Source organism: Lepisma saccharinum, chromosome 14 (genome assembly GCF_977018435.1).
Source record: "Lepisma saccharinum chromosome 14, izLepSacc3.1, whole genome shotgun sequence".
Lineage (NCBI taxonomy): Eukaryota > Metazoa > Arthropoda > Insecta > Zygentoma > Lepismatidae > Lepisma > Lepisma saccharinum.
This window is the reverse complement of record NC_139242.1, coordinates 37207390-37221070: the sequence shown is the minus strand read 5'-3', so window position 1 is coordinate 37221070 and position 13681 is coordinate 37207390. Positions and strand designations below refer to the sequence as shown.

Genomic DNA, 13681 nt, shown 5'->3' with positions numbered 1-13681 from the left:
CATAATACCCCTTAGCAACTCATCTCACATTAGTGCTCAAAGTGAGGGAGATGCAGGGGATTGGTTTCCCTCCAGATAGAAAAATGTTCGCAAAGCGTTCCCCAAGCTGTCTCATCGTTCGCCATGTTAAACATACATACTCCCCCCCCCCCCTTCCCCAACAAAGCTAACCCCCAAGGCTGGATCAAACATCCTCCAGCTAACATTTTCCTCTTCAAGTGCTGCGTCACATGCCACAGTAAAATGCCGTATCCAAGATGCCAGCATACAAATACACATATGGGGGTATATTGAACGGAAAAATCATTCTCCAGAAAACACTAAGCCAATCTATGTTAATCGAACATGTAAAAGAATGTGTACCACGACTATTTCCAAATTAAACAATAGGAAATTCGACCGAAAGGGGGGCTAGAGTCTAGTTTACGTCCTTCTTGCCCGTTTACAAAACCATGCTAGCAGACAGCTGGTGCACCGGCATCCATAGGGTAAGTAAGTTTTTCTTTTCACACATTCCGTCACTAACCATTCACGGGAACGAAGTATGCATACGAGGTTAGGTTAGGTTCCATTAGCACTCATTTCACCCCTAAATATGTGCTTCATCATCGAAAAATGTCCTCAGTACGTTCAATCACGCATATCCGGACAACACGGTTTTTCTCGATTTTCTCCTCGCCTTGGGATTTAGTTTGTTGAATTCCTTATACAATAACCTTTCCAACGATATATGACACGTATTCCTTACGAAAAGGACGTAAACTAGACTCTTACCGAAAGGGGATGTGCAATCGGATATAATCAGTAACTGAAAGCTGGAACTTTGGTGTAACTTACCCAATGTTCGTTACGAAGTTTTGGCATAAATATGTCTTGAGAACGACTTATGCGGCTAAATTATCAATTCAACAACTCTAGAGAACGCTCGAATCTCTCGATAATTCAAATGTAAGTCCCTTCAAGACGACTCTTCCGCATAAACAAGATGTCAACTACAAATAAACAACAATCTACAATTCAAGAGTTCGATGACCATTTGATAACCTACCGATATCAAAGCTCAAGTTTAAAAGATTTCTCTCGTCTTGTTCCCCCGACTGCCGATTGAACAATAACAAGAAATATGTGCAAGTCTGTATTCCTTAATAACGTATTGCCAACGAAGTAATGCTAATTAATTCAAGAGTTATTTAAAAATGTGCAAATTATTTCAAGCGTTATTTAAAATATGTGAAAATCTACTACCGTCCGAAATGGTGTACTTGTGGTTAGTCATATCAATCTGGCAATGACAGCCCAAACATAAATATGAAAAACATACAATGACCATCAAATCTCATATTCATCTACATTGAGCTTGGGTTGTTGCAACAATACATGTTCAAAATAGCATTCTACGCTTATCCTTACCAAACGCAAAATTCCGGCAACATGCCACAAAATACGTCTTACTGCGTTTCCCGCATTGAGAATGATTTGCTTATTTACGAATTGCGTCTGTCAGCTGTTACTCGATGTTGGGGGCCAAGCATCCAAGCCAAGCCATGTTAAAAAAAATAATCGTGATCACTAATCAGTGTTTGGTTTCTAAAGCAGAAGCACTTCGTTACAGATATGTGTACGCGATCGAATTGTTTTGTTGGGGAAAGAAAGGATAGGTACGGCTGTTTTTTTAAAATCTCGCCGTTGGAAAATTTCCGGCACGGCCCCCTATAATTTTCACGAACGTAGTAGTTCAACCATATGATTCAACTAACAGTGGCAACATTGAAACAAGTGCTAGTTGTCCATGTAGTCTCCCTTATCGCACAACGCTAGAGCAATCTTGCGTTCTAACGTCACTGGAGAATACTTTTATTAATTGTTAGGCTAAATTCCTAAGATGTTAAGTAAGGCTAGCTAGGTTTAGTTTTTTTTAGCAAAAACAATAAATGATTAGTGTATTTATGCTAACATAACCAAACATAACAAACCTAACCTAACAACGTAGTGATTATTTGCCTGACGTCAGAACACAACGTTGTTCAAATGGTGTGCGATAAGGGAGACACTTGTCCATGTGGTTGACTGGTCCTTGTTCGTGAACACTTGTCGTTCACCACTGCCTTACTCGATCTTGATCTGCGTTTAAACGTTTGTTTAGCTCTCGATCGATTAAAATTCTGAACAGTAAGTATATTTGAAATTACCAAAAAGTTCCTACTTTTTTTTATTTGTACGTTTGGCAATTAATACCGTGGTACTAAATTTCTCATTAAATATTAAGTATCCCCAAAACGTCTGAAATTCCTTTATTTTCTTCTTGTTCACATTGGTACTTACGTATTCTGCATGCCTAAGAATTCTTGAAGTTGCCATTTCGTTTTTTTCACGGAAATAATTAGATTTTCGACGTATGAAGTAAGTTTTGTTAGTTTCTTTTTCCCTTCAGTAACACGCTAAATGGCGGTCACATTTTCACTACCGTAGTCAGCATGCAGTGTTTCCACCCCACTACGTAGCCCCACAAACCATTGACGCATAGCCCCACGAACCATTCATACATAGCTCCACGAACCATTTCCGGTAAAATTAGGTTAGGTAGGGTCACGTATAGGTTACAATAGTTAAAAATTGTGGTAAATTTCTCGTATCGGACAAACAGCTGAAATTTCTTACTTCTTTTCATTTCAATATTCGTACTTACGTATTCTGCATTGACAAACATTGCTGAAGGTGACATTTCGCTAATTTCACCGAAAATAGCTATATTTGCGACATGTCGAGTAAGTTTTCTTGGTTGCTTCTTCCCTTCCGTAACACGGGAAATGGCCATCACAGTTTCACCACCGTAGTCCATATGCAATGTTTCAACCCCACCACGCGTAGAAAGTGCAAGATAAGCGAAATTGAGTGATCCGCGATCGGCACAATTGCTCATTATTTACCGGTGAGGAGGAATGTCGGAAATGTGTTCGGGAATGTAGTTTTGATCAATTTTAATGCGAATGCATGTGGTTTTCTACGAAAATCTATTTCCGACGAGCTATTGCTGCTGCCGCTATTTGCTTTCTGCACGATAGCTCAATACACGCTATTGCTGCTGCTAGAAGCCGATGTTGTCCGAATGTGGGAAACGTGTTCGGGAATGAAGTTTTGATCCATTTTAATGTGAATGCATGTGGTTTTCTACGAAAATCTATTTCCGACGAGCTATTGCTGCTGCCGCTATTTGCTTTCTGCACGAGAGCACAATACACGCTATTGCTGCTGCTAGAAGCAGACGTTGTCCGTATATGCTAAATTGGATGAAAGGAGTGCTAATGGAACCTAACCTAACAGGCCTAACCTAACCTAGTAGACATACCTCGTCCCCGTGATGGTCCATGGGGCTATCGTGAATTTTTAGGCTAACATCAATGGTTTTTGGTTTAAGGGAAATAAAGAACAACAGTAATTACTCGTTAATGTAAGAAATATACATTATTAAATTCATTATTTCACCTAAAGAAATGTTCCGCAATGCAGAATGTTACGTTAACTACATTAACGAGTACTTACTGTTGTTCCTTATTTCCCAGAAACCATGCACGGGTAGCCCCAAAAACCATTGACGTTAGCCCAAAAACTCACGATAGCCAAACGGACCATCACGGGGACGAGGTATGCCTACTAGGTTAGGTTAGGCCTGTTAGGTTCGGTTCCATTAGCACTCCTTTCGTTCAATTTAGCATCCACGCATCCTGCACACGTCATTTTCAAAACGTTGATCACGTTCAACTGATCATACGTATTTAAACGTGTGACCAGTTACATAAACGTATGTTTGGAAACACTGGCCCGTATTACGTCATCACGCACAGGCTACATCCACCTGGAAGTAAATGGATGCAAGAGCTCTCGTGCAACGGTGACACATTTATATCGAAAAAAAGATGATTAACCGGCAAAATTGAATAAACGATGCGAGAAAACACTTCCCCGAACTTCCACAACTATAAAGAAACTGCATTCGGTAAGTAATTTCTCCTGTAAATTTGAAGAAATCCGTTTGTCCGATACGAGAAATTTACCAAAATGGGTTTCGAAAAGAATAAGCGTAGCCCCACACACCATTCTCGCATAGCCCCACGAACCATTGACACATAGCCCCACAAACAACTTGCGGAAATGTACATTCTTCAGTTACAAAAACATGTGTTTGGAAACACTGACCTGGATTGACTGGGATTACGTCATCACACACAGGCTACATCCACCTGGAAGTAAGTGGATACAAGAGCTTTCGTCCATCGGTCACACATTTATATCGAAAAATAGATGATTTACCGGCAAAATTGAATGAATGATGCGAGAAAACACTTCCCTGAACTTCCACAATTCTAAAGAAACTGCATTCGGTAAGCAATTTCTCCTGTAAATTTGAAGAAATATGCTAGTGAAACTGTGACCGCCATTTTGTGTGTTACCGAAGGCAAAAAGAAACTAAGAAAACTTACTCGATATGTCGCAAATAGCCACCTTCAGCAATGTTTCTCAATGTAGAATACGTAAGTACGAATATTCAAATTACATGAACTAGCAAATTTCAGCTGTCTGTCCCTTACGAGAAATTTACCATAATTTTTTACTTTAATTTTCAACAAAGAACTTGAATTTCCACTATGAAACATTCCGTGCCATTATGCTTTTTACACGAAAACAAACTCAATTTTTCACATTCTGAGTGCTTTTTTTAAATTCCTTTCTTTGCTTCCGGAACACACAATATGGCAGGCACATCTTGACTCACGTTTTGGGTATGCAGTGTTTCAACCTTCTGCACCGAAAAATACCTACTATCGTGTTCGTCACCGGTGGAAATTATACATTATGCACAGGTAGCTGACGAATAGCCCCACAAACCATTCACGGATAGCCCCACGAACCATTATGCACGGTAGCTGACTGACGTACACAGCATCTGGTTGTCGTAGGGCAAGGAAATGAAAGCAATGGCAATTTTACGTCTGTGAGATATTTCTCTTGAAAAATACATGATTTCCCGGTCAAATATATTTCACGATGAAAGAAAATACATCGACAAACATTGTAAACCTTGGAGAAACTCATTTCCGGTGTAAAATTGAAGAAATGTGTCTCCGATGTATGAAACTGTTACCGTAATTTAAATGCTAATAGCCCTAAACCTAACCTGCGTAAACTAACATTGAAAGCATTTAGGAATGTAATATGCCTTCTTACTTATGTAATGTCACATACTAGCACCACTAGTCCATATCAGAACACCTTGTGGTATTTTTCCAACTCCGTGGCATGCAGAAAAAAAAGTACTTGTCTCTTGGACAAAAATAAATGCACACCGATGTAAACTTCATAGGCATCAACAACTAAAGAATACACACATCCGTGTAACAGTCCAGGCCAGGTTGTAGATCATGCACATGCAGTTTGGAATCTGGTGAAAATAGCTCAAAAGCTAGCTTCACCACCTGCTGGAAGACTAATTATTGCAGAATTTTGGAAATCATTGTCACATGAAATTTGAAACTTCCTTAAAGTAATGAACACTGTTTGGATTCGAGAAAAAAGTTATTCATGTTGAAGAAAAAAACAACTTATAAATTACTTGAGGCAAGCATGCACACCTCCAAGGACAAGGTATTCTCAGTTGACAAGCAACTAAATATTGTAGAAGAGTGGGAATGATTGTAGAAGTAAATCGAAACCGTAGTAGAATGCACTTAGGGACTTTTTTTTTATGCTAATAGAACCAAACCTGATTTCTCTATCCTAACCATGAAAGCATATATTGAACAAAATCTTATCTTTAGTAATCGCTCAAACTCCGCAGTGTGTGTTAACAGACGTAAGTCTAAATCGAACCATGTAAAAATTGCATTCGTAGCATGAAGAAATCACAATAAAACAAAAGGAATTTGGGCCCAGAGGCAGAAGAAAGTTGCTACAGCACCTATGTTTTTGCCGCATTACAATCACAGAATTATTTGGAAAGGTAAGGATTTCCGCTGATACTGACAGTAAAGTTCGTGATATGGAAGTAAGCATTCAATGTACATGAAAATTAATAATAATAAAAAAAAACAAAAAAAAAACAGGAATTTGAAATCCGAATACTATTTTTCCGGAACCAAAAGATATGCCTGGCAAAAGTTGCAAGAATATCGCATAATTTAAATGTTTCCCCCATACCAGCCATGACAACATTCTGCTATTACATACTACTACTCAATGTAAACAAAGATTTATCCTACATAGAGTGGCCATAATGGAAGCCACACTAGCGCTCAGGTGGTATTTGTAATAGTGCTATATATTTTCGTTGAAAGAACTCCTAAAAATAGAATAAATTGGATTTCAGAAAAACGACAATATTTTTTTTCTAGGATACAACATAGTACTCAAGATGCATTAGCCACCTTTCCTGCTGCCATTCAAAATAGTGAAATAACATGTTCCAGTTGTTATACTCTAGTTATTGATGTGGAGCATATGTATGATTCAATACCCTTACATTTATTATGAAAAAGAAGTGGAAAAATTAAACTTAGTCAAACCTAGCAAACATAATATGTAATCTTTAAGCTAAACGCTAAATTTATACATGGTTCTCAGACACCCTGATAGGACCTAGAATCAGTTCACAAGGAATCCCACAGGATGCTCCACCCAGACCTCTATTATTCAATATTTACACCAATCAGTGGCGAAGCGTAGAGTTCCTAGCAGGGTAGGCACAGAAGTGCAATAATTTCCATTAGTTGCTTAAATCTGTAAAAATAAAGGGTGAGGGGGGGGCGGCTATGTCATGGAGAGTGGTTCAATGTCTCTCCAGACGACTTCTTTACTTGCCAGTGGCGTAAGGTTTTGAAAAGTATTGTTACCGGCCATCAGTACGATAATTATGTCTTAGACGTTCTCCTCCCACCCACCAGATGTCATCGATCTAGATTTTTCTTCATTTCTGTTTTTTTTATTTGTTTGTATTTTTTCAACCCCTGATTTATGCACACACCTCCAGAAAGAACTACCAATCATGAGACATCTCAAAAATCCAACGAATAGTGCTCGAGCCCTGTTGTCAATTCTTCATCACTTTTTTTCTAAATTTATTTATTTATTTTGCAATTGAGGTGAAAAGGGCTAGAAGAACCCCATAATTTTCGGGTCAGTCTGACGTTTGTGCCGTTAGCAGACAACAGAATTACACACTTTCAGCGACTGTCAGTTTGGTACGTTCTATTGCTGCCAACTTAGTTTTTTTTAGCAAGACATCCTCGCACCGAGGAAAACACCATTGTTATCTGTTGTCTAACTAAAGGAATGGTTGTAGTTAATTCCAGTCTTGGCTTTCTAGATAAATGAATTTCTGACACCTGTATGTGCAAGTAAACATAATTTAAATTTTGAATATTTTCATCTCATTTGTTCTATGCTCTATGCTAATCGTGACGATGAGAATGTATGGAGAATGAATTAAATATGATCAGGAAACATTGACATGACCACAGTTAGGTCACCTGGCTTCGTAACGTGTTAGGTTGACGACTACAGGGCTTTCAAGAAAAAACATAAGTAAAGGTGACCTCTCTCATTCAGTGTGTATACTTCGCATCCTAGTTTGTTCTACCCCTTGTGTTAGTAGACACCTTTACGTGATAATAGAATATAGGATCCTTGTTTGGGACCCGGCAACACAACAGGTTACTATGTAACATATAAACAGGTTATAATAAATGTAGTTGCTTGAGAGAATAGAATCCCAATTTTAGGTGCAATTTAGCTCTTTTCTGCCAATCCAATGTGATAACACTGGCCTGTTCCGCCAGACCTGAAAGAGACATGGCCCACGCAATAACCCCATAACCCTCTTTGTCCTAAACCCAAAAAAGTCTTCCCTTGCATTGTACTCTTAATGGCCGCCCTCTTCTCTTGTTATCCCTTCAGGGTAAACGAAACTGCCTACCTCTTCGCTTGTGTCGGCTGCATAAAAAAATGTCTGCTTGTAATATTTATTCAACGACAGTGTTAACACATTAAATAACGTTTCAACAACTTTGAATTGTTTTTTAAATATTTTGCTGTCACTTGCCACTGCTACTTGCAAAGGAAAATATAGTTGAAAACATTTTAGAAATGATTGTTATAAAAAGGAAACATGAAAGACCAAAAGTGGGTCCTACCTTACTGATGATTACATCTTCACTCAATTAAGAACTCAATTGTTCTTGTTGTTCTTGCATTTCAGTCCAGCACTTCTTGCATAAATCTGATCCCTGCACACGACACGAATCAAAAACAAAGCTATATCATCTCGCACCTCGCGCTCCGTGCCAAGCTCCCTTCTAGCGTCGTGAGCAGGAGGAAAGTTTTCATAGAGGGAGAATGAGCAAGGGAATCCCCATTCACGATAAAAATAAATTATTCTATTCCCAGTGAAAGTAAAACTACTTTGTAAATATAAGTCGTAACTATCATTTTAATTTACGTAATTTGGTATGAAGACTTACTTTACAAATATAAGTTCTTTGGACTTTCTGTTTACGCTACGGTGTTGGGTGAATTGACAAGACCATCAGCACTCTGACCAGAAAACAAAGTCAGAACTACAGTACTCCGTAATTTTCAATTTCACGTACACTTGTCGATGAAAGGAAGGAAAACCTAAGTTTCGTACAAAATATGGAGGATGTACAATGAAATAGAAGTCTCTCTGCACGAACACAGGCTAATGTTTATAAAAAAATGCTCATTACCCCTCTGTTGCATATCAATGTAAAGCTCTACTCATTAGCTTTTCGGGGTGTAAGGGGTGACCTTCCACATAGTACACCCATTTGTCAACCTCACTTCCACATTAGTACACCCTGGACTGAAGACTAACGAGGCTCTGGCGACTGGCCCCATGGCCAGTATAATTTTGTTTGTTTTGTCCTGTTGTCCTTATGTGTGCTAAGTGCCCGTTTAGAGCCTCAGCTTTTAACAAGTCAGAACATTTTAAGTTTTTAATTATGCAACATTAGAGTTGTTCTTTGTAAAGATAAGGGGCTGGCCCCCGTATAATGTGACGGGAGCAAAATAGCCTAAGTGCTGACGCTTCCACAATTTTAAAATCAAATTCAAATTCATTAGCTTTTCAATTATATAAGTTTCATTTCTGTATCTGATTAGAACCAGAATTATAGTCATTTATCTCAAGACAGACGTGTTTAAATTTCACACAATTTCCAAACTTTGCAGACCTGTAACTTTCCTCACAATGGTCATATACCTCTGCAAATTGGCAGTTTTCCATCTTTTATTAGGATCATTGAATGCACCAAATTTGAAAGAAATCGTCGAAGAGGGTCAGGTTGAGTGGTGTGTTGAATTCACATGGAATGGCCCAAAGTAGACACTCCAAAGACAGGTATTACGCACTTGCTTAGGAATGATGCTTTCAAGCCCAGGTGCTTTTTGGCTCCAACTTTTAAGTTTCTCGTAAAGATTTAGACTAATCATCTTCATCCTTTTAATAAACTCTTTTCCATTCAAATCTCTAAGCTATTTAGACCAATAGGAGATAAATCAATATTCACTGCAAAATGATTTGCTATCTTAAGAGCAATAACATTCAGAATCAATGTGACACTTTCTGCCATGTTAATGCTCACAGATGCAATGAGTGCTCTTGGGCTTCCTCGATGGTTTAGTGGTAACGACATTACCTTGTAATCAAGGGGTCCCGTTTCTATACCCCTCAAGCAATAACACCACTTTATTATCAATCAAGCTGAAGATACTCCATGTTGCCAAACCTATTGTAAGTGCATAGTTTCCTCCTACCCACAGGAGTGTAACCGATCTTGAACACACACCCCTACAAAAGTTGACCCACCCTCGCTGGGAAAAAAAGCGGTTAAAGCGCTTAACATTTTTTCGGGTGACTGTTGAAGTGCGTTGGTTGTTAGTCCGGGTCAAACGCTGATACTGGTAAGATCCGTGTGATCATGGATCTTAGTTTTCGGGCTATCGTAAACTGTGTGTGTGAACTAACGGCCTGTTCATGACCTCTGCCAGAACATAAAAAATATTTCTAAAGAGTGACTGCATATTTATTGTGAATGAACGACAGGGTTAATGGAAGATTGAAGACATTCAGCTCGTCGTCATCAAGATTTATAACTCCTAAGCAATTAGCCTCCGATATACAGTTATCTAAATGAAACTCTGCATTTTGCTAAAAATTGGCCCGGTCCCAGCATGCTTACCTGGCAAAATGGGCTCTGTACCCGTGTCTACCAGTCTGGAAAACGTGGAATTCCTAGATAAGTCAGAGAATTTAATTTTTCTGAACCAAGTCGGGCAATTTACGGTTTTTCTGGAAAAAATAATATTTTGGTGGAAGTACATAAAAAGTAGGTTTTCGAAGAAAAGGAGCAAGATATTTTTAATTTGTTGTGGACAAACTGTACTTCAATTTGGTATACTGAATAGTACTGGTAGAATTTTCATGTTAAATACTCTTGGAAAAATGGGCCATGTTTTGAACTATTTTCAAGTAGAAATATACTACAATAAGTAGCAATTGGCATTTACGACTTTCTTGTTGCAATATTTGGGTTGTGTTTGCTTAATATTAGGATTAATGCATATTAAATTTACTGTAATTATCTATTAATTATGCCATAATTGGTTTTTTTTTAAATAAATTATTTACTGGCAGTTAATACATGGCAAGTAATACATAAAATCTCGCCCCTGATGCTCCTACCCAACAGTCAATTTCTGTAGTTTCCCTTATTGTTATTGCTTTTAACTTGGTTTTAAGTGTGATTCTACATGTAGTGTTTTATTAATAATACATAAGTTACCTTCTTACATGTGTAAATACATGAATTGCAATCATGACTACTTCTGAAATTTTTTTGTTCTTGTTCTGGAAAAGTCAGGTAATTTTGTAGACACACTGCATGAAGTAGTGTCCTCTACTTCTGCAATCTGCCTGCAGCTTTACTCATCAGCTGGTGGAAGACAGTTGTCACTGCTTACAGGTGTTTTCACTGAAAAGATCTGTCGTTGACATTCATCTGGGCCCCATATTCCTCATGATTTATGCAAGCACTGACTGACCACCGACATGAATCTCCACTTTATAATGTCTTCTTTTTGTGATGCTTTACACCACTTTAAATTTCTCCAGCAGGAGAGAAATGATGTGTCAATAGTAGAAACATAATTCATTTGCCCACATTTTTGGGTTATAATCTATTCTTTATATACATATTAAAATTTACCTGTGTATAATAGGTTAGGTCAGTTAGTTTTGGTTGCTTTAGTATTCCTGTGCCTATAGGATGTTTAAATTACAAGCATTATAACTTCTGCGAATTATTAGTTAGGAACCAATATTTCCTAATAAATGCTTTCTGCAACTTAAGTGTACTGGAATTTCTTTCCCAGAGCTTCTGTAATTATTTAACACAAAATTTGAGAATGTATAAAAGTTTTGAACAATGTGAACCGCATATTGTATATTTGAAACATGTTATTGATTGAATAAGTCTGGTTAAAATAGAAAATTATAAAAGTTATGCTTCATAAAATGATAATGGTAAGACTCAAGTAATGCATATTTTTTTTTAATCTAAATTGTAGGTACAAGCTCGTTTGGTGAAAATGACCAAAAGTGTAAAGCATAAGAAACAAAGACTCCTGGAAAAGAACAAAGTGAAGTTAAAAGCCAAAGCCAAGAAGCTTCCGAAAGGGCAAAATATAACAAACACCAGTTTCAAAGCAAAGAAGATTGTTTTGCAAGAACAATTTAAGGCCAGCACTAGTGAACCAATTGGCAGGCGTAGGTTAAATGTAAAGGTGAGTGCAGCTGATGTAAATTGTATTGTCATTTCTCTGACTTAGGAGCATTGTAGATAGTCACGTTTTAACTGAGTGTTTCAAAATTCCACATGTAATGTAAATCAACATTTTTTGGTATCCTTGACCGTCTGTACCTCCTTGAGAAAGTGAAATATTCTGCGTGGTTTATGAAGATTATGAAAGTTTCCTGTTGTTTTTAGCTCTCGGAGATGTGTTATTGTGAAATAAAGTATGTCTGTTACCTTAGCATGTTACTTTACCATCAAGCAGAACAGCGTGAAGGCTTCTTGCAAGTTAATATAGCACCCAACACAACATTCCACAACAGCAGCTATAATTTTACATCGTTAGGTTAGGAGTGTTAGTTTTGGAGTTGATAGCAAATTTAAGATGTATTAATTCACTATTTTAGTGTACACTTCGCAACATCTTATTTGACCGCCCTGAAAAATTTCAAAGTCCGGAATTCGTAAATTTGGCAGCATAGCGCTTCAGAGCCAAGGAAGAGTAGCCAACTTTGCAACATTTCTTCTTCCTGAATGAAAACGCTCGTGATTTTTTTTCATTCTTTCACATTCCATAAAGTAAAGATACCCTAAAGCAGTAATAAAATATATGAGTAGACAAAAAATGTTAAGTAGAAATACGAATGTTGAAAATATTTCAAGATTCTTCGTTCTGAATTTGAAAATAGGAAAATGTATGTGCATTGTGAAACACTGAACAGGTTCTCATCCACCTGGAAAGAATTGCGGTCACATTTGAATGCAAGAAGGCAAATTTATGATGATTTTATGCGAAATGTTTAGTAAAGATACCTTGCACACCACCAAACGATTCTGCAAAGTGTGTCTTTTCCTTGGTTCTTGGCGAAAAATGGTTCGAAACTCGGGCACAATGTTGCTTCAACCGAGATTAACGTGTTTTACTGAGCTTTCTGTTAGCAATCTCCTGGAGTAGTTGGTTAGATGACAGCACTTTCATCTTTTTACTGTTTTTGTCAAGATCGAAACATCGTAGGTTCAAATCCCACCCTTTCCTTATTGTTTTTTCCTTTTTATTTACCGAGTACGAAGTGTTCTAATAACGTAATATAATAGTATATGATATTACTGTAAATATTTATGCGATGCATGCTCAGTGGCGGCGATTGGGTTTCAAAACTAATTGGGCAAGGTCGGGGGAGGGGGGAGGGCAAGGACAGTTTCTTTCCCTTGGTAGATAATGTTTAGCATAGTGCGGGGTCATCTGCCCCTCCACACTCCATAATCGTCACCACTGTGCATGCCTCAAGTAATGCTTCTAGTAATGTTTTTAATCTTTCAGTGATTGGCAGGATTTTAGAAAATACTTTTCCTTTCATTCAGCTGTTATAAGTAAACCCATTCACTTACCATTTAAATGCCAATTCTTTTGCCATGAAATACCATTTAAATTTGGCTATCTCCCGTGAAGGTTGCACAGCAAGACAAGATGTCAAATATTGTTTAAACTATCCAAGCAATTTACGTGAAAATTTTATATATTGAAGTGGAAGTATAGTAATAAGTATGCACATATGCAGTTTACTTGAAAGATAATTAGAAACTCACCTAATAAATTTGATCACACACATCGTTGCATTCCATTTCCATTCCTCAACCTTTTATATTTTTCCTGCCACAGCCACCTCTTCCTCACTTTCACTACATTCTTCAATTTCACTAACATAAAATGAACCCCCGTGTTCATCTCCCCTTCCAAAATCCACATTTTCCTTTTCATCGCTATCGAAAAGCAACTTTTCAATCGCAGAATCATCTACAACATTCTTATGCAACATGTT

General features: G+C 37.7%; 2 protein-coding genes across 3 annotated transcripts in view; one reads left to right on the top strand and one right to left on the bottom strand.

Moving 5' to 3' along the window:
• Positions 1-1517, bottom strand: part of Hmt-1 (ABC transporter ATP-binding protein/permease Hmt-1) — a 56940-nt gene extending 55423 nt beyond the window's left edge. Inside the window, exon 1 of one of the 2 annotated variants that reach the window (XM_083135400.1) lies at positions 1411-1517. The gene's annotated coding sequence lies outside the window, so the exon portion shown is untranslated. Of the gene's footprint in view, positions 1-837; positions 987-1410 lie in introns of those variants that run through there. The other variant, XM_083135401.1, reaches the window with a different exon arrangement.
• A 531-nt stretch (positions 1518-2048) lies between these two features.
• Positions 2049-13681, top strand: part of LOC145998796 (testis-expressed protein 10) — a 38414-nt gene continuing 26781 nt past the window's right edge. Inside the window, exons 1-2 of the mRNA XM_083135399.1 lie at positions 2049-2169; positions 11638-11853. Coding sequence (XP_082991525.1) covers positions 11659-11853 — 195 coding nt within the window. The 5' untranslated portion in view covers positions 2049-2169; positions 11638-11658. The remainder of the gene's footprint in view (positions 2170-11637; positions 11854-13681) is intronic.